Source organism: Hylobates moloch, unplaced genomic scaffold (genome assembly GCF_009828535.3).
Source record: "Hylobates moloch isolate HMO894 unplaced genomic scaffold, HMol_V3 SCAFFOLD_22, whole genome shotgun sequence".
NCBI lineage: Eukaryota > Metazoa > Chordata > Mammalia > Primates > Hylobatidae > Hylobates > Hylobates moloch.
In genome coordinates, this window is record NW_026652297.1 from 7,529,299 (window position 1) to 7,549,579 (window position 20,281).

The window sequence follows — 20,281 nt, forward strand, 5'->3', positions numbered from 1 at the left end:
CTTTCAAAATGGGAGTTGTCTGAATGCCCTAAACGGTGGGGTCACTGGGCATCTTCCCAAACTAAAAACTTTTCTTAAAAAAGTCTTCTTCCCATGAAAGCATATTTACTTATTCAATTATAAGTAAAGTACTTCATTGGCTTAACACTGGTCTAGAGCTTAAGAGGTTATAAAAAAATTGGTAACAGAAAAGACTTTCTAAACATGATTAAAATGTATGTCCTTAATCCAGCCAAACAGTATATACCATTACAAAACAAGTGATTCTTCTGGATGTTTTATGAAAAAAGACTAACATTTATAATATTTAAACAATACTTTAAACACCTGACAAAATAGTATCTTTTAAATTTTTGATTTGATAAAAACAAAAATGACAATTTTAAAACAGTAACTTCTGTAACATCTAAGTTTTAAATTTATGTCTCATATTTGTCTTATGTACTTTTCCAGCTCTTCAATGCCCTCCCCCCACCCATTTAAAACACTAGGGCAAAAATAGTAAAACAATAAACGTACCTTAAAGTTTTCAGATTGTAAATGGCCTTGAATTGTACGATAGGTGGCATTGAGGTCTGAAAATATCTGACATAACTTTGTTTCAAAACTGAAATTCAAATAACACATTCTTTAAAATAAAATCTGTTTAAAATTCCTTTCCCCTTCAGCATGCCAGCCAATGAAAACCCCTCCTGAACTTAAAATACTTACAAATCAAGAAATTATTAAAAATCAAAAACTAGGTATTTAAACTCTAAAACCGCAACTGAATTGCTTTAACTCTTATTACTCTGAATTTTTCACCTACAAACTCCCCAACAGTCCCTACTAGTTCCCTTTATGAGCAAGAAACGTTGTATCTAGGATATGTTGAACCATCTCGTCCAATTTCTTTATTTTATAAAACAGAAAACTTAGAAAAGTGACTCGTCCAAGGCAAAAAAAAACTAAATAGCAGACCTAAGAGTAGGATCCAGCTCTCTAAATTTCTTTTCAGGGCAACTTCTTAGGGAAAAGCTTCCCTTTGCCTAATTCATAAAATAAACACAGAAAGAGAGCTCTGGGGAACTGAGGAAAAGTTATACTTTTTTTTTTTTTTTTTTGAGACGCAGTTTTGCTCGTCACTCAGGCTAGAGGACAATGGTGTCATCTCAGCTCACTGCAACCTCCGCCTCCCGGGTTCAAGTGATTCTCCTGCCTCAGCTTCCCGAGTAGCTAGGATTACAGGGGCACAACACCACGCCCAGCTAGTCTTTGTATTTTTACTAGAGATGGGGTTTCACCACATTGGCCAGGGTGGTCTCAAACTTCTGACCTCAGGTAATCAGCCCTTCTCGGCCTCCCAAAGTGCTAAGATTACAGACGTGAGCCACTGTGGCCGGCTGAGTTATACATTAATTATAATACAGCAACATAACTTCCTTTTGCCTTAGGAAACATTAACAATGAACTAAAATCAATATGCTGAGGATCAGAAGAGAACGCAGATTCTATAGTTAATAGTATGTCTTTGGTCTCTTATGTTTGCCAGTATACACTGTTTCTATTTATTATATGAATAGCTAGATATGCAATAAAAATAAAGTTCTCTTTAACACCTATTTGTTCTACTGTCAATAACTAAGAAAGTGATATGATATAAAATCTTTGTAAAAAATTGGTAACTTAGCTTAAGTGTAAGCCAATTTTTTAAAAAATTCTAGAAACCATTAAGAAATTCAAATTAGTCTTCCCTCAGTATCCATGGGAGGACTGGTTCCAAGACCTCCCATGGACACCAAAATCCACAGATGCTCAAGTTCCTGATTGAAAATGGCGTAATATTCACCTGTAACCTATCCTCATCCTCCCATCTGTTAAATCATCTCTAGGTTACTTACAATACCTAATACAATGTAAATGCTATGTAGAGTTTTCATACTATGTTGTTCAGAAAATGACAAGGAAAAAAGTCTGTACAGGTTCGGTACAGATACAATTTTTCTTCTCAAATATTTTCAATTCGTGGTTGGTTGAATTCATGGATAAGGAACCCACAGACATGGAGGGCTGACTGTATTTCTTAATCTTGGAGGAAGTTAACAAAACAATCCTCTTTTCTGAACTCCTTACCCTTAAATACTTTATTTCAGGAATATCAGTTATATCATTATACTTACAATTTTCTATAATATGAAGCATTAGCAACTTTGGCTGAAGAGTTGTACAAAACATCAGAAACCAAATATAATCTGGCAATCTATAATATCAAAAGATAACACAAAATAGGTTAATATAAGGCTAATGTTTAGCTATAATTTAATTATGGCTACTAATTAGAAGAGTTATATGAAGCTCAGTATCACCACAACTATGACTTTGGCAGAGATGAAATTTGTTAACACATTTACATTTCAACTTGTTTGTTAACTTGTATGTTAACGAACCTAAATTTCCAAGCAGAAATAACGTAAGACTGCATGGGAAAAATTTCATCAGTCAAGTGCTTTGTGCAAAAAGGAAACCAATTCTAATCCCAAAAGACGTCAACTATCTCCCCTTTTCTTAAAATTAATTCCCATACCTTTTTAGGAAGAGGTGTCTTTAAGATGGACAACGACTCCGTAATGCAATCCACTATTTCTTCAGCAGCTTCAGCATTATTAAGACAGAAAACCATTGCATCTCCAATATCATTTTTCCTTGGAGTTAATCCGCGTAAGATTTCTTCCAATTTATCCCTCTGTCTGAACATAAATTGTTTTAACTTATAAATATTTAGATACAATTTCAAATGCCATTGCAGCTTTTGCTCACAAACTAATTTCTTTAAAACCTACTGACATAAAATAATTCTGAAGACTGTAACATATTGTCTGATTTGTGTTGTGTCCCCCAAAATTGTTACAATTTTTTGAAGAATTTATGTAAGAATACTCTGTAGAACTAATAAAAGATTCCAATTATGTTTTCAGCTTACAAATTAAGTAAATTTTAAATCATGGGCATTTCTTCAAGACTCTTTAAGAGCACCCCAGTCTTACCATCCCATGATACTGAAGAACTTTCATGTTCTTTACTCCCCTTCTTTGAAGGAAGTCTATTACTTTAACACTTCTGCCTGGGATTACGACAGGCTAATTTTTTCTGTAAAGGAAAAGACTGGCTGGGTGCGGTGGCTCATGCCTGTAATCCCAGCACTCTGGGAGGCCAAGGTGGGCGGATCACGAGGTCAAGAGATCGAGACCATTCTGGCCAACATGGTGAAACCCTGTCTGTACTAAAAATATAAAAATTAGCCGAGCATGGTGGCAGGCACCTGTAATCCCAGCTACTCGGGAGGCTGAGGCAGGAGAACTGCTTGAACCTGGGAGGCAGAGGTTGCAGTGAGCCAAGATTGTGCCACTGCATGCCAGCCTGGTTGACAGAGCAACACTCCATCTCAGGGAAGAAAAAAAAAAAAAAAAGATTATAAATATTTTAGGCTTTGCAGGCCATATGATCTCTATCCCCCTGCTGGCATAGCACCAAAGCAGCCAGACAACACGTAGGGAAGGGAATTGACTGTATTCCAATAAAACTTTATTTTCCAAAACAGGAGACAGCCATATTTAGCCTATGAGCTGAGTTTGCAGATCCTAGGATTACAGTGATTATGAACATACATCTTCAGAAGTAAATACATTCAAACAGTATCGCACGCCATTGCCAAATGCTCTCATAGACAATGAATCAATTCAATAAGTATTAAGATTTATAGACTGCAGTGAAGTACATACAGGCATATCTCAAAGAGACTGTGGATTCGGTTACAGACTACTGCAATAAAGCAAATATCGCAATATAGCCAATCACGTAAGTTTTTTGATTTCCCAGCACATGTAAAAGTTATGTTTATACCATATTGTAGTCTATTAAGTATGCAATAGCAGTATGTCTTAAAAAAATGTATACATTACTTTAAAAATACTTTCTTGTTAAAAATGCTAACAATCATCTGAACTCTCAGTAAGTCACAGTATTTTTGCTCGTGGAAGGTTTTGCCTCAATGTTGATGGCTGCTAACTGATCAGGGTGATGGTAGCTGAAGGTTAGGGTGGTGGTAGCTGAAGGTTGGGGTGGCTGCAGCAATTTCTTAAACAACAATGAAGTTTACCGCATCAACTGACATTTCTCATCACATGGGATTTCTCTGCAGCATGAGATGTTGTTTGTTAACATTTTACCCAGAGGAGAATGTCTTTCCAAACTGTAGTCAATCCTCTCAAACCTTGCACTACTTTATCAACTAAGTTTATATATATTCCAGATCCTTTCACTTCAACAATGTTCACAGCTTCTTCATCAGAAATAGATTCCAGCTCAAGAAACCACTTAATTTGCTCATCCCTAAGAAGCAACTCCTCATTTATTAAAGTTTTATCATGAGATCACAGCAATTCAGTCCCATCTTTGAGCTCTACTTCTAATTCTAGTTCCTTGCTTTTCTACCATATCTGGAGTTACTTCCTCTACTGAAGTCTTAAATCCCTCAAAGTCATCTATGAGGGACTAACTTCTTCTAAGCTCCTGTTAATGTTGATTTTATTTTTTATAGGCAAAAAAACTGAAATGGATTTTTAAGACTTTTTAAATTTCTTTTTATTAGAGACTGGGTCTCACTATATTGCTCAGGCTGGTCTTGAACTCCTGGCCTCATGCTATCCTCCTGCCTCGGCCTCCCATAGTGCTGGGATTACAGGTGTGAGCCACCACACCTGGCCCAAAAATGTTCTTAATGGGATTTGGAATGATAAATGCTTTCCACAAGGTTTCTTTTTCCCAGACTCACTGGAGGAATCACTATCTATGGCAGCTACAGCCTTACGAAATATATTTCTTAAATAATAAGACTAAAGGGTCAAAATTACTCCTTGATCAATGGGATACAGAATGAATAATGTGTTAACAGGCATGAAAACAACTTAATCTCTTTGCACATCTCCATGAGAGATCTTCAGTGATCAGGTACATTGTTAATGAGCAGTAATATTTTGAAAAAAATCATTTTATTGAGCAGGTCTCAATAGTGGGCTTAAAATATTCAGTAAACCATGCTGCAAACAGATATGCTGTCATCCAGGCTTTGTTGTTCCATTTATAGAGCACAGGCAGACTTGATTTAGCATAATTCTTAATGGTCCTAGGATTTTTGGAATGGTAAATGAGCACTGGCTTCAAGTTTAAGTCACCAGCTGCATTAGCCCCTAATAAGAGAGTCGGCCTGTCCTTTGAAGCTTTTAACCCAGGCAGTGACTTCCCATCTCTAGCTATAAAAGTCCTAAATTACATTTTCCTACAATAAAAGGCTGTTTTGTCTACACTGAAAATGTGATTTAGTGTAGCCACTTTCATCAATGACCTTAGATCTTCTGGATAATTTGCTACAGCATCTACATCAGCACTTGATGCTTCACCTTGAACTTTTATATTATGAAGATGGCTTCTTTCCTTAAACCTCATGAACCAATCACTGGTAGCTTCAGATTTTTCATCTGGAGCATCCTCACCTCTGTTTCCACAGAACTGAAGAGAGTGGGCCTTGCTCAGGATTAGGGTTTGGCATAAGGGAATGCTATGGCTGGTCTGATCTGCTATCCACACCACCAAAATTTTCTATCAGTAATAAGGCTGTTTTGCTTCCTCATCATTCATGTGTTCATTGGAGTGGGACTTTTAATTTCCTTTAAAAACTCTTCCTTTGCATTGATAACTTGGCTCACTGTTTGGTGCAAGAGGCCTAGCTTTCAGCCGACCTCATCATTTGACCTGCCTTCCTAACTAAGCTTAATCATTCTAGCTTTTGATTTAATGTGAGAGAAGTGAGACTCTTCCTCTCACTTGAATACTCAAGAGGTCATTGTGGGATTATTAATTGGCCTAATTTCAATAGTGTTGTGTCTCAGGAAATAGGGAGGCCTAAGGGGAGGGAAAGATGGGAAAACAGCTAATCACTGGAACAGTCAGAACACCCTTTTTTGATTAAGTTCATCTTCTTATATGACCATAGTTTGTGGTGCCCCAAAACAAAGATCACTGATCACCATAACAGATATAATAATAATGAAAAAGTTTGAGCTATTGTGAGAATTATGAAAATGTGACAGAGACATGAAGCACGTGCTGTTCGAAAAATAATGACAACAGATTTGTTTGACTTAGGGTTGCCACAAACCTTCAATTTATAAAACACACTGTATCTGCAGAGCACAGTCTTAAGTCAAAGCACAATAAAACTAGGTATGTCTGTATTTACTTGTATATTCTAAAAATGCTTTTAGCCAATGTTTTCCCATGAGGTATACAGGATGTCCTCTGAACATTTAATAAATATGTTTTTGCTTCTTAAACCGGCTAGCTGCACTGTACAATTGTTAAGTGAGACTAATAACAACACATACTTCCATGGTGGCCATCTCACAGCTCACCACACACTGCAAATCAAGTGTCAAAGTTATCATGAAGAGGCTTTGCGTAGCCACAATCTGATCCCATTAGCCACACAATAGTTTTTCTTCTTTATGTTGCATTCAGAGAAGCAAGAATTCTAGGGATCCCTCAATAATTTCTGTAAGAATCTGATGTACTCCATTGCTAAAGAAAGAAGTCAATCATGTTTAAGAGATCACCACTAATTTTACCAGGAGAAAAGTCAAGGACAATAGGACACACACCTATACTTGTTAAGATGTTTAAAATTATAAAGCACATGATGAAAGATGTTACTATTTTAAACATTCACAAGTGAAAAAAATTTATTTTAGGGTTAACATCTTAATAAGACCATTAAGTAAAGCAAACATTACAGTTACTTTTCTGAATATATAATAGAAAGGAAAAATATCTTACTCTTCCTTAAGTGCTCCCTTTTTACTAGGTTCCTCTACAAAAGCTTCTGTTTCTTGCTCTTCTGACATTCCATGCAAGTACGGATTTAATGGTGGTGGCCTCCAAAAAGATCCATTTTTGAACATACGAAAATCTTCTGTCCGCCATTTAGTTGGAGAATCTCCCTAACAAACATTTAGAGTTATTATAAAGGTCTAATTACTCAGAGTCAAAATTAACAAAGTAATTGATTCTACTTGCCTGCAGAATAGAATAAAGCTTCCACCTATAGTAAACATGGGCTGGTGTCTGGTTTTCAAATAAGAACCTAAACAAAACAAACAAACATTAAACATCATATTCTTTAACAAAGAGCTATCTTCAATTAAATAAAAATAAATGAGAAATACTATTTGCCTATTTAGTTCTAAATAAAACAAAAACAAAGATCCCTAAATAGAATCTCACCCACTACCATCCGCTACCTATCCCCATTCCCTTACTGTAGCCCTAGACTGCCTTAGTGACTGACATTAATACTCAGAAGGCATGCATCATGAGTCTTATGATCATTTTTATTGAACACTTACATGGCAGATACTGTGTCTGGCAATGGAGAGATTTTCCTAATATATAATTACAAAAGCACTGATTTTACACTACTTAAGTGTTAAACTAGTGTCTAAGAATACCATAACAATTCAGAGGATAAGCAATTTATTTTAAAACTCATTTGTTCAACTGTATCTCACTTATGATTCCTTCATTGAAAAGCATAATGAAATGTATTTTCCTCCTAGAGAATGCTAAAAACAATACTATTTAATTAACCAAATCAAAATCTGATGGAAAATTGGGCTCAATACATTCTACTCTGATTACTAAAACTCCCTTCCCATCCCATTGCAGAACTAATCCCATACTTCTACAACTTTATTCTTGGAAATATTTTTAATCCTAATAAATTAAAAGTAGTTTTAAACTGCATGCCTAAAGATAAAATATGGTAAATATATATAATGGAATATTATTTGGCCTTAAAAAAGGAAATCCTGATACATGCTATAATACGGATGAATCCTGAGGACATTATGCTAAATGAAATAAGCCAGTCACAAAAGGACAAATATTGTATGATTATACCCATGTGAGTTTACCTTGAGTAATGAAATTACTAAGAGACAGAAAGTAGAATGGCAGTTGCCAGGGCTAAGGGGCTAGAAGACTGAGGAGTTACTGTTACACAGGTAAAGAATTTCCATTTTGGAAGATGAAAAAAGTTCTGGAGATGGATGGTGGTGATGGTTGTGCAACAATGTGAATGTACTTAATGACACTAACCTGTATACTTAAAAAGAGTTAAAACGGGAAATTTTATGTTATATATATTTCACCACAATTTTTAAAAAATGCACACCTGAACATAGGATTGTTGATTTCTCTGTTCATAATCATAGCTTCAAACATTGGCCCTTCACGTACAACAAACTCTATCATTCGATGTATCAGGGCGAGCAAATTCCTACAACAACAACACAGTTAAAGAAAATGGATTCAGACCTACCACTATATAAAACTACACTTGACCTAAGTTACTATAATTGTGCAGAAAATGATTATTCTGCTGACTAACACCGAATTTAATACCAAAAAAGTAACCTGGAGCATATGTTAACGCCTTGTGCATTAAGAGGGTGTGGGGCAGTGGGAGTAGGGAAGTGGGAGGGGATGGAAAGGTGAGGGAGGGTAGGAAACCACAATACAGCCTCATAGTAATATTTAATTTTCTAAATGTCACTTATTTTCCAAAAGCAAAACATTAAATTATAAATCACAACTAATTGGAAAGCTGCAAATATTGATATATAAAATCAGTAACTTAGAGCCTGCATGTCATTACAGCCATCTAGAAATTTACACGCTATCTCAGTTTAAAAAAAAAATTCCTAAACCAAGCACTTTTGTGGTGCTACTGAAATGTTATAACCATGACTATAATTTACAAAAATGCAAAACTATTTAACAAGTTTAAGGCCTGATTTAATAAAAAATCCATCCAACTCCTGTGTTTTTCTGGTACACATACCAGATGGAGTTTTTATTAAATCTGACCTTTAGTGAGGCAACATCCCTTTGGACCACACTTCAAACTAGTTCACAATTCATGAAATAGATAATTCTGCCTGTATATTATCTTTTTTCCCTCCAAAACAAGAGATTGATATACCTGTACACTATCAATCAATGAAGAAATTATGTTGCCAAAGCCTTAAATGAATGGAGTACTACTGTTTCCAAAATATTGCAAAATGGGGTACACAGTGAGATGCCCTTCTCATTTTCTGTAACAATTATTTTCCAATATTTTACCAAAAATAAACATATGTGAGTAATTTTTTAGTACAGTCATTTTATTGACTGAACTCACAGGAAGTCTTTATCTGAAGCTGGGTCCTAAAATCATGTGGTATTTTATTAGACTCCAAACACAATTTTGGACACTGATTATGGTGTCGGGCAAAAATGACTCAGCTTATTTATAAGCTGCTTTTGATTTCTCATTTCACCAGTCCCCCAGCATACACAGTTGGCAAATAACAATCGGGAACAGCAAAAGGATATTGGCTCTTGGTACAAGGCACACACTAAATTACACCTTTAGCATTCCCAGCTCAAATTACATTCATATAACTGCTAGAATGTAAATAAATATATAGTTATAGAACAAGACAGACTTTTGTGGCTCTATAATGCCCTATTTCAGAGTACATGAACAATAAAATAATCTATCTCATGGTGACTATAATTATTTTCTCATAGCTTTCGAACAAACCTACTTAAAATGAAATCTCTACATAGTGAAAAAAATTTAAGCCTAAAGGAAGTAAAAAAATTGTATCACAGTTTAAATCTTTACAAAGGGGAAATCATGCATTTAAAACTACTAATTCAACTTCAAATTGTCAAAACAAAAAACTAAAAACATTGCTTAATTTTCGATTTAAAAATTATTTCTCTTTCACAGGAGTAATTGCTCTGCAAATATGCAATTCTTCAGCATTCATATGGTTAATGACATTATTTTGAAGGAAGGGAGATAATGTAAAGTTATGATTCAATTCCAAAACTCCCCCACTGATAGGAGCCAAAAAAAAAAACTGATAAAGCTAAGGGAAATTGTATGTATAAGACTAATTACTAGGTGGACAAATGTTATACATCCAGAAACTTGTGTGAATTAAGTCAAAAGCAACTTGACTTTAGCATTTAAGATAGAGGAAAATTGTTTAGCAAGTTTAAAAACAAAGGACTCATCCTAATGGTGAGTGAAGACTTTCGGTAAAACGCACACTCAAAATTTTGTTTAGAAATAAGTTGAGCCACATACATGTAAAGCTACCACTAGATATGTGCTTTTTTTGAATGCTACAAAAATACTATCCTGTGAATGCTTTTATCAGTGGTGAAAAACCCACTATAGTTTTAAATAGGCTTGTAACTGATAAATCTATTTTTAGAAAATTAAAAGTTTATAAGTATTTTTTAAATGTTTCATGATTATTTAAAATCAAAATCTGACAATTAATTGTTATTAACGATGTCAAGATTACTAAAGAACTGTAATCACATTCTTCTTCCTTGAGGATTGTGTTTATTTTAAAAATGGTGACTTTTCTATTAGAATAAAACAGTGTAGTACAAAAAGATGATATATTTAAAGTGCATTATTTAATTTTAAAATGGTAATTATCTTATTCTGGGCAACAATAACCAAAAAAAAAAAAACAAAAACAAAAAATTGTCTCTCAGTTATAATAAAACCACATTTATTGGAGTCGATCGTACCAATGTCTGGTCAAAAACTGTATACTTTCCCAATCCATCCCATGATGTTTTCCTGGTCCCCCGCTGCCGCAGACAGTTCAGCTGGTGTTGCTCACCAAGGCCAATGTCAAAGAGAATTTGGTATTCTTTTGTGTTCATTTATTATTCAACCAGTGTTGTGTTCCTGTGTTTGGGAAAAGGCTTAGCTTGACTGAGCAAGAGCATACCTACAGCATGAATTCTTCTGCTTTAATAGTGTGTTGAAAGAGAAAAAAAGGAAGAAAGGAAAATAAAAGAATTCCAAATACCTTTGTTATCATGAAAAGAAAGTTTCTAGTATGTCCAGTGTTCATGACAATAATAGGAATTTCTTCTTAAAATCAATTGAAAAAACAAAAAACAAAGCTATGCCTTCAGTAAGGAGAACTCAAACCAAGGTTATATATTAAATGCAGATAATTCAGAAAACAAGAAAAAAATAACAACAGATTGGGTCAAACTGTAATGTTATCTGAAATTTATGATACATTTAAAACATCTATTTTCCCATGACGAGTCTGTTGTCTGACTCCAAATCAGAGCTAATAAATACATTCTAACTAGTCAAACTATAAACATTCCCTACAGTGATAACAATAAAAACAAAAGAAGATATTGACATAAAATTGCAAAGTACACAAAAGTTAGTTAAATTTCACACATCCCCCCCAAAAAGTACTGGGAAGGAACCATTGCTCAGTCAAGATACTACCTTTTCCTCAACACCATTTCTTTTTAAATTCAGAAGGGGATATTGTCTATATTTAGATCAGTAATAATAAAGAAAAACATGTACCTTTCTGTTGGGATAACCACTTTGACTATGGCTTGCGACAGAGTCTGTATATGAAGTCACATCAGATAATAAACATAGAATATGTGAGTATTGTTAACAAGTAACAAGCAAAAATATACATATGCATTGAAAATACTACATATCTAATCACAAGTTTTGCAGGCAATCACTGCATTTGAAGTCATTATACACTAAGCAATTACATAAATGCAAATGGATGTGTTCAGTGAACAATAAATGTTCACCAAATGCAAAGAATCAGAACATTCCTGCCAGAATGCACATCAATGCACTGAAATAGGTACTACACTGAGAATTATCAGATAAAGATTTTAATTTGTGAAATAATTAACTGTTTGCCTCTGACCATACAGTTCGCTATTTTGTTCCCAAGCCTTTAAAACCAGCCCTGTCGTTTTAAGTGTAATTAATTCATAATAGAACCAACAAATTCTTATAACTTGAAATTAAGTTGGTTTTGTTTACTAAAAAGAAAATACTCACCCTTTGCTTTTACTAGATTAATTATTTTTAAAAAACCACATAAATCTTCTCAAATATTCTAATACCTCAGACCTAGCTGCCATCCAAACAATAACTACTTAGGAGGTCTTTCTAATTGAAATGTCACTTAACCAAATACAAAGTATCACTTTCTCAAAACAAAGTAAATTTAGTTACTACACTTAAGCAAATCTGGATACAACACTGGACAAAGGAAAAAAACTTAACAAGTGGTCAAAAAAGGAATGGTAGCCACAAATAAAAATATGACCTAGTATTTCAAATATAGGGTTTCCATGGGCTAAGGCAGGGAACACATCTACTTATTTCTTTAAAAGTTGCCAAACAGAATTGCACACACATTTTCTATAAAATTGTTGAAAAGAAATACTACCACAGCTTTAGTATTTACAAATTAGATGCGGCCTTATGTCCATTTTTTAAATTACCTTCTCAAAATCCTCTTTGTTTTTAGGTGGCGGTAACATAGGAGCATTAGGGTTTTTTAACCGCTCTCTAGGCTGCGCATTAAAAGGCAGTCCGGATGGAGGTGGGGGAAGCGTATGTTCCATCATAGAAGGCGGAATGTATATTGGATGTGGAGGAATAGGTACAGCTTTACCCCAACCTAACTTCATTTCAAAAGACATAATCATTTTTCCTACAAGAAAGAAATGAAAGGTCATTTTGTTAACTCTCAAAAGTTTCCAAATAAAATCTTTCTGGTGAGTTGAAATAATTTTCATTTTAACCTCTCCATTTCAGGTCCAATCCTTCCTAGCTTTTATAAATACTTTTCCAAACCAAAGAAATATTTGAATTGTATAAATGGATAATAAAAATGTTCTTACCATTCAAATTTTTTAAAGCTCTTTCAGCATCTCTTCTATTCATAAAGGCCACAAAGCCACAATTTCTTTCTCTGGCTCTTTCTTCATCAGTTCTAGGCCACATGATTTTCACACTGGCTAACGGTCCAAATCTTCCAAATTCTTGGCACAGCATTTCTTCATTCATCTATTAAAAAGGGTAAAAGATTTTTATTATGCAAAAAAGGTAAAAGAAAAAATTATTTTCAGAAAACAAAGTAGTTTTTACAAAATAAAAAGCAACATAGCAACGTGCTTCAATTTTACATTTAAGTACCAGGAACTCTATACAACTAAAATCCCATGTGGGGCGTTCATAAATCATTTCATACTATAATATTTCAAAATATTCTGGTTTATTTAAGATGCCAGGGTGGGGAAGTTCAGTAGATGGAGAAATCAAAATCATTTTTACTCCCTTATCTTCCTTTGTTTTAAGGTCCTGGATCTAAGTAAGATATTTTATAGTGATGGTTTGTTTAGGCATTTAGTAATATTTTTCAAGCAGGCATGGTTAGTACATTTAAATTAAAGAGGAAATATGTATTGACAATGAAGAAAAAAGTATCTAATCATCTGTTCTAACAATCAACTACCCATGTGATCAAATGCAGAGAAAACAGGTAACAGTAAATATGGAAAATACAATTTTTAATATAGCATATTATATACTACCGTTACTACATTCCCCATAACATAATTAACAGCACCAACGCAGGAAAAGAATTAAAATATAAAAGACAAACCACAAAGAGTAGTTTACTACTATGAGAAGAAAAAGGGACTCCACAAGGAATCAAGTATGTATCAGAAGTGGATAGTCTCAAAATAATATTATTCATCAATGGTCACACCCTGATTTAATAATAAAATCAGCACCTAGTAAAACACTTCAAATTCAGAGTTCAATCTGGTTACTGAAAGAGGAAACAAGAATATGTGGCAAGACAACCTGGGCCATACCAGTAAGACAACTCTAAAGACTATCCAATTCCATCAGATTTGTCAGCTTCAGAATCTTGATTTTTTTTTTTTTTGACTAACAAAGTGGCTTTCTTCCAAAAGCATAAAGCATATCAATCAACATTCATCTTACTTAATATTACCTGTGGATTAATGTTTCCAAGGTATAAATTAGTAGTGCTTGGATCTCCTACATCATGTGAGCCAGGTGCGTAATCATCAAGAACTAGGGCAGAAAGAAAAAAAGAATTATAACCTGCAAAATATAAAGTTTGGAAAATTTATCGATTAAAAGAGCAAAAAACTGTATTACCACCAGACGATCTATTTCTTCTTGAAGGCGCGTCCACTTAAAGGGGAGAAAAGAAAACAATTATTCTGTTTTTATAATATAGTAGTCTCCCCTTACCCTCACCTTTGTTTCCCCCAGTTTGTTACAGTAAGGTATTTCTGAGAGACAAAAAGAGACCACATTCACATAACTCTTTTTTTTTTTTTTTTGAGACAGACTCTTGCTCTGTCACCCAGGCTGGAGTGCAATGGCACGATCTCGGCTCACTGCAACCTCCACCTCCCAGGTTCAAGCAATCCTTCTGCCTCAGCCTCCTGAGTAGCTGGGATTACAGGCACGCACCACCACGCCCGGCTAATTTTGTATTTTTAGTACAGACAGGGTTTCACCATGTTGGCCAGGCTGGTCTCGAACTCCTGACCTTAGGTAATCCACTTGCCTCAGCCTCCCAAAGTATTGGGATTGCACATAACTTTTATTTCAGTATACTGTTATAATTGTTCTATTACTTATTGTTGTTAATCTCTTACTGTGCCTAATTTACAAATTAATGTTTACCACAGCTATGAATGTATAAGGAAAAGGATAGTATATATCCACAGTTTCAGACATCCACTGGTGAGCCTTGGAATGTAACCCATGGATAAGGTGGGAACTACTGTAATTAATCACCAGCATACACATTAAAATAAATGCCACTTACTAGAACGACGCTGACCATCAGAATCTGACTGAGGAGGTTCAAATCGACTTAATCTGCCTTTCGTTTTATGTCTCTCATCACGTTCCTCTTGAATTCTGTTGAAAATATTTACAATCACTTATAATGAGCCAAAATTCGTTCATTCACATTTCAGAATAGCGCTTATCAAATTACTATCATCAAATAACTAGAAATATCTGTAATTAAATACTGGTACTGATAACCAAGATTAGAGGGTTCCTCAGCTATAATACAACCATGAGCAAATTTCTGATATACTACCAAAGGAACACAAAGCCTACTTTAAAGGTGAAGAGGAAATTAAACACTAAAACCACTGAATTTGTTTCTTGCTAAGTCTGACTGCCCCTCACTCCCATCCCAGTGAGTATACTGTTTCCACTGCAAACAGGACTCTGGACATTAAATAAATCAATTGAACTGAATCTTCATAATGCAAGCAACCCAGGTGCTGGACTAAATGCTAATTTATTTTCAAAGATAGCCCACCAAATATTATAATATCTAAATCTCATAGCAAACTGGTTAGTAATAACTAACTGGTACAGTATATTCTTTATACTTGCATCTGTTTATGTATCAGCTCAATACACCTATGATAGTTATTCTCCACACTATAAAACTTACTGCTTTAATTCTTCTTTGAAGAGCTCCAAATTGCTTTTTTTCTTTTCTTTCTCTCCTTTTTTAAGTGGCTATAAAGGATATGACAAGTTATACTTCAAACAAAAGGATAAGCAAAACTAATGATTCAATAATAAGAGCCTTTTTACATCATTTCAGTACAAATTATATGTTCTAATTATTTAAATTAGAAAGAATGCTTTTCTTATCATTGAACCTCCCTTCCCCTTCCTTCAAAATAACAAACAATTAAATTATTAATACAATTAAACAATTAAAATGACAACCAGTAGTCAGGGAAATTAATGAACATGAAAACTGAACTGCCATGGAAAGTAACTGCCAAAAATACGCACTCTTCAAAAATCACCTTTGGAGGACATGAGTTACTGGAACAATAAGTAACATCCTTGGAATCCTCTTTTAAAACTGCTTCTTAATCTACTTTTGGAATCCTTCTTTTAGAAGTGCCAACATAATTTAATAGGGAAGAATAATCTTTTCAACAAATGGTGCTTGGACAACTGAATATCTACATGCAGAAAAATGAAGTTGGACTTCTACTTTACACCATATACTAAATGTACAAAAATTAGCTCAAAATGGTTCATGGACATAAATCTAAGAGCTAAAACTATAAAACTTTTGGGAGAAAACCACAGGAATGAATCTTCATAATCTTGAATTAAGTGATGGTTTCTTAGATATGACACCAAAAGCATAAACAAAAGAAAAAAACTGATAAATTGGACTCCATTAAAGTTTAAAACCTCCATGCTTCCATCAAGAAAGTGCAAAGACAACCCAGAGAACAGAAAACATTTCCAAATCATATAGCCGATAAGAACCTTGACTCAAGAAGATGTAAAATACTCTTACAATTCAACAACAAAAATACAAATAACCCAATTAAAAAGCAGGCCAAGTATTTGAATAGACATTTCTCCAAAAGAAACTTATAAATGGACAGTAATAAACACATGAAAAGATGCTCAATATCATGAAGTACATGCAAATCAAAACCACAATGAAGTACAACTTCACACACACTAAAATGACTAAAATAAACTTTTCAAACAAAACAGTTTTGTTTGTTTGTTTGTTTTTGAGATGGAGTTTCGCTCTTGTTGCCCAGGCTGGAGTGCGATGCCGTGATCTTGGCTCACCACAACCTCTGCCTCCCGAGTTCAAACGATTCTCCCGCCTCAGCCTCCCAAGTAGCTGGGATTACAGGCATGCACCACCATGCCTGGCTAATTTTGTATTTTTAGTAGAGACGGGGTTTCTCCATGTTGGTCAGGCTGGTCTCAAAGTGTTAGTGTACGACGTGAGAAAACTGGAACCCTCATACATTACTGGTAGGACTGTAAAGTGATACAACCACTTTGGAAAAACTGGCAGTTTCTCAAAAGGCTAAACATAGTTACCATGTGACCCAGCAATTCCACTTCTTGGTGTGTGTATATACATGTATCCAAGAGAACTGAAAACGTAAGTTCACACAAAAAAAGCCCACACGTGAATGTTTACAGCAGCATTATTTTTAACAGCAGAAAAGTGGAAACAATCCAAATGTCCATCTACTAAGTAATGCATGGATAAACAACATACGGTATGTCCATAAAATGGAGTATTATTCAACCACAAAAAGGAATGAAGTACTGATTCATGCCACAACAAAGATGAACCTTGAAGCATTATGCTAAGTAATGAAGCCAGATACAAAAGACCACATGTTATATAATACCATCCATAAAAAATGTCCAGAATAGACAATCAAGAGACAGAAAGTAGATTAGTAGGTTGTCAGGGACTGAAGTTAATAGAAAAAAAAAAAAATGGGAGTGACTGATAATGGGTAGGGATTTCTTTCTAGGGTGATAAAAATATTCTGAAATTAGAGTGGTGATTGTTGCACAACTTTCAATATACTTAAAACCACTCAACTGTACACTTTATTTAAATAATTTTTTTTTTTTTTGGTGAAGATGGAGTCTTGCTATGTCGCCCAGGCTGGTCTCAAACTCCTGGGCTCAAGCAATCCTCCAGCCTCAGCTTCCCAAAGTGCTAGGATTACAGGCATAAGCCACTGCACCTAGTCAACTGTATACTTTAAAAGGATAAATTTTAGCCAGACGTCTGTAATCCCAGCACTTTGGGAGGCCAAAGCGGGCAAATTGCTTGAGTCCAGGAGTTCGAGACCAGCCTAGGCAAAATGACAAAACCCCATTTTCACAAAAAAATACCAAAAAATTAGCTGGGCATGGGACTACATTGCCTGTAGTCCCAGCTACTCAGGAGGCTGAGGTAGGAGGACCACCTGAGCCTAGGAGGTTGAGGCTGCAGGAGCCGTAATCACACTACTGCACTCTAGCCGCCTGGGCAACAGTGAGACTGTCTCCAAAAAAAAAAAAAAAGGTAAATTTTATTGTATTGTATGTGAATTATATCTCAATAAAGCTGGGTTTTTTTTTTTTTTTGCATTGCTTTTAGAGATATTTTTTAAGCCACACACAAAAAAAAAAACAGGCTTACTATTCAATGCAATCATATTTATTCACCACATTTGGTTCCAAATGACATGATCCACATCTGTCTACCATCTCCCATAAAAACTAAACCCTCAAAGAAAAAAAAATTTTTTCTAACACTGAGAATATTTTAAGTGTCACTAATTCTGACAGTAATTCCCAAAATGTTCCAAAAATGTTCTGGGAAATATACACTACACATACTAATAATTTAAATACCTCAGTTCAGAAATGCTTAAAAAGACAACCCCATTGCAAGTCAAATATAGTCAATTTTGACTTGCAATGTATTATGAGCATAAATAGCAAATGTTCACTGCTCAAAAAGCATAAAAAGAATATCATCTATGTGTCCCAATTCATTATCTCTCATCTAAGTAAATTACTGGGTTAGAAAGCATCAAAACTTAACATCTACCACCCCTGCCCCCACCAAAAATGAAAAAAAAGCCAAAGTCTTGCTTACAGTGGAAGTATCACTGGCAGTGTCATCTCTGAACATAAATGGTCAATTACTTAAGTATGACTTACAGGTTTTTTGGTTTCTATCACAAGAAGAGATGGTGGTCTTTCATTGGAAGACTGATTTGGAGGATTTTTTTGATCTGCAAATCTTGAAGATGGCTTATAGATTTTACCTCTTTTTTCATCTGTTTCATGTTCTTCTGAAATTTAAAATACTAAGTTTCAAAACTAATTTCGCAACATTTTTCTTTACTTTTTTATTTAAAAACAAGTAAAAATTAGTAAGATGCTTTTGTAGTAAGATGTATCACTATTAACAAATATGAAATTAAATTCAAATATCACCCAATAATGCTAATTTAATCATTTCATAGCAAAACTATGACACATATTAAAATTTGTGACAAGTGCTCTGCTGTCTTGAAAGGGACTAAATATGTTTAAAAGCTATCTGTCTTCAGCATCTCATTAACTGACACTTGGCCATTTCTTTTGCTAATTAATATAACCACTAGAGGGTGCTGATAGAAAATGTAAAATTCAAAAGCAACCAAACTTCCTTCCATAATTATCTACCTGCAGTCATTTAACCAAGACAGGGTTTGCTCAAAAACTGTAATACACTTATGCTTTATTAGCAGTTATACTTTATAAACTTACCTTTAGCTGCATTAACAACACCACCTCGCACAAATGTTTTCACTTTATTACCATCACTTCCTTCAAAAGCAGCAAGAAACTCCTCATAAATCTCAGCAGCTGCCTTTTCATCCTCCTAAATATACATGAAAATATTAATATTACACAATACAAAAATTGTTAATGTACACAGGGCTAAATTCATTAAGGAATAATATGGACGAAAACCCTCCCTTCCCAGGTTAAGCAGTCCTAACAAGTAATAACATCTAATCTTTAGTAGATATCAAATATTAATTAATGAAACCAAGAGAGGCTTTGCTCCTCTACCGGCAATTTGCAGAACTAGAAAAGAACCCCTAAGTATAGATTAATTAGTAAATTTGTCTGGAGACAACTCAAGCATCAAATTGTATGACAACTGACTATATGAAAACATATTTTGCTAGTAATGTTTACCAAGTTTCCAAGGCATGATGATTTAATTCAGTGAATATTTTTCAAATCACCAAAAACATGAGTATTAGAAGTTGAAGCAGCAATATCTACTGACAAGTAGCATTAAGGAAAGCTCAGAAGAATCGTGATATAAGGAAAGCTCAGAAGAATCTTGATATTTTCAATTATTCTAAATGTCCCCAAACATGTATGAACTGAAGAAAGGCCAATGGAACATAACAGAAAATACAGAATAAAATCGAACAACATGCGGAAATTTAGTGTTCAATAAAAAGAGCATCTCAAATCAATGGGAAATAGATATACTTTTCAATAAATGACACTAGGATAACTGAATAATTATTTGAAAAAAGACAAAAATGAATCTATTCTTGACACCACATACCAGAATAAACTACAAAATAATCTGATTTAATATTCCTAAAAACGAAACCATACAGTAGTAGAGGAAAACATGAGGAAATTCCTTTATAAGCTGGTAATGGAAAAAACTGAAAAACCAGAAATCACAGGGAAAGACTGATAAATCTGATTGTACAACAATAGTTTCTGCATGGAGAAAAACACCAGCAGCAAAATAAAAAGACAATCAACAAAGTGAGAAAAAAAGTTGTACCTTGTATAACAAAGTGTTAATATAACTTATAGAAAAAGATTGTTTAGATATGAGCGGACAGTTCACAGAAACAAACACAAGAAAAACTG

General features: G+C 34.4%; 1 protein-coding gene across 4 annotated transcripts in view; it reads right to left on the bottom strand.

The window, feature by feature from the left end:
- Nucleotides 1–20,281, bottom strand: part of U2SURP (U2 snRNP associated SURP domain containing) — a 57,333-nt gene that overhangs the window by 23,349 nt on the left and 13,703 nt on the right. The window contains exons 5-19 of one of the 4 annotated variants that reach the window (XM_032144359.2): nucleotides 19,139–19,253; nucleotides 18,545–18,678; nucleotides 15,486–15,553; nucleotides 14,838–14,932; nucleotides 14,159–14,191; nucleotides 13,986–14,068; nucleotides 12,862–13,027; nucleotides 12,460–12,671; nucleotides 11,507–11,550; nucleotides 8,264–8,368; nucleotides 7,108–7,174; nucleotides 6,868–7,031; nucleotides 2,564–2,726; nucleotides 2,160–2,239; nucleotides 520–607 (exon numbers count right to left, since the gene is read on the bottom strand). In XM_032144359.2, the coding sequence (XP_032000250.1) occupies nucleotides 520–607; nucleotides 2,160–2,239; nucleotides 2,564–2,726; nucleotides 6,868–7,031; nucleotides 7,108–7,174; nucleotides 8,264–8,368; nucleotides 11,507–11,550; nucleotides 12,460–12,671; nucleotides 12,862–13,027; nucleotides 13,986–14,068; nucleotides 14,159–14,191; nucleotides 14,838–14,932; nucleotides 15,486–15,553; nucleotides 18,545–18,678; nucleotides 19,139–19,253 (1,617 nt within the window). Of the gene's footprint in view, nucleotides 1–519; nucleotides 608–2,159; nucleotides 2,240–2,563; nucleotides 2,727–6,867; nucleotides 7,032–7,103; nucleotides 7,175–8,263; nucleotides 8,369–11,506; nucleotides 11,551–12,459; nucleotides 12,672–12,861; nucleotides 13,028–13,985; nucleotides 14,069–14,155; nucleotides 14,192–14,837; nucleotides 14,933–15,485; nucleotides 15,554–18,544; nucleotides 18,679–19,138; nucleotides 19,254–20,281 lie in introns of those variants that run through there. The other 3 variants (XM_032144358.2, XM_058433321.1, XM_058433322.1) reach the window with 3 other exon arrangements.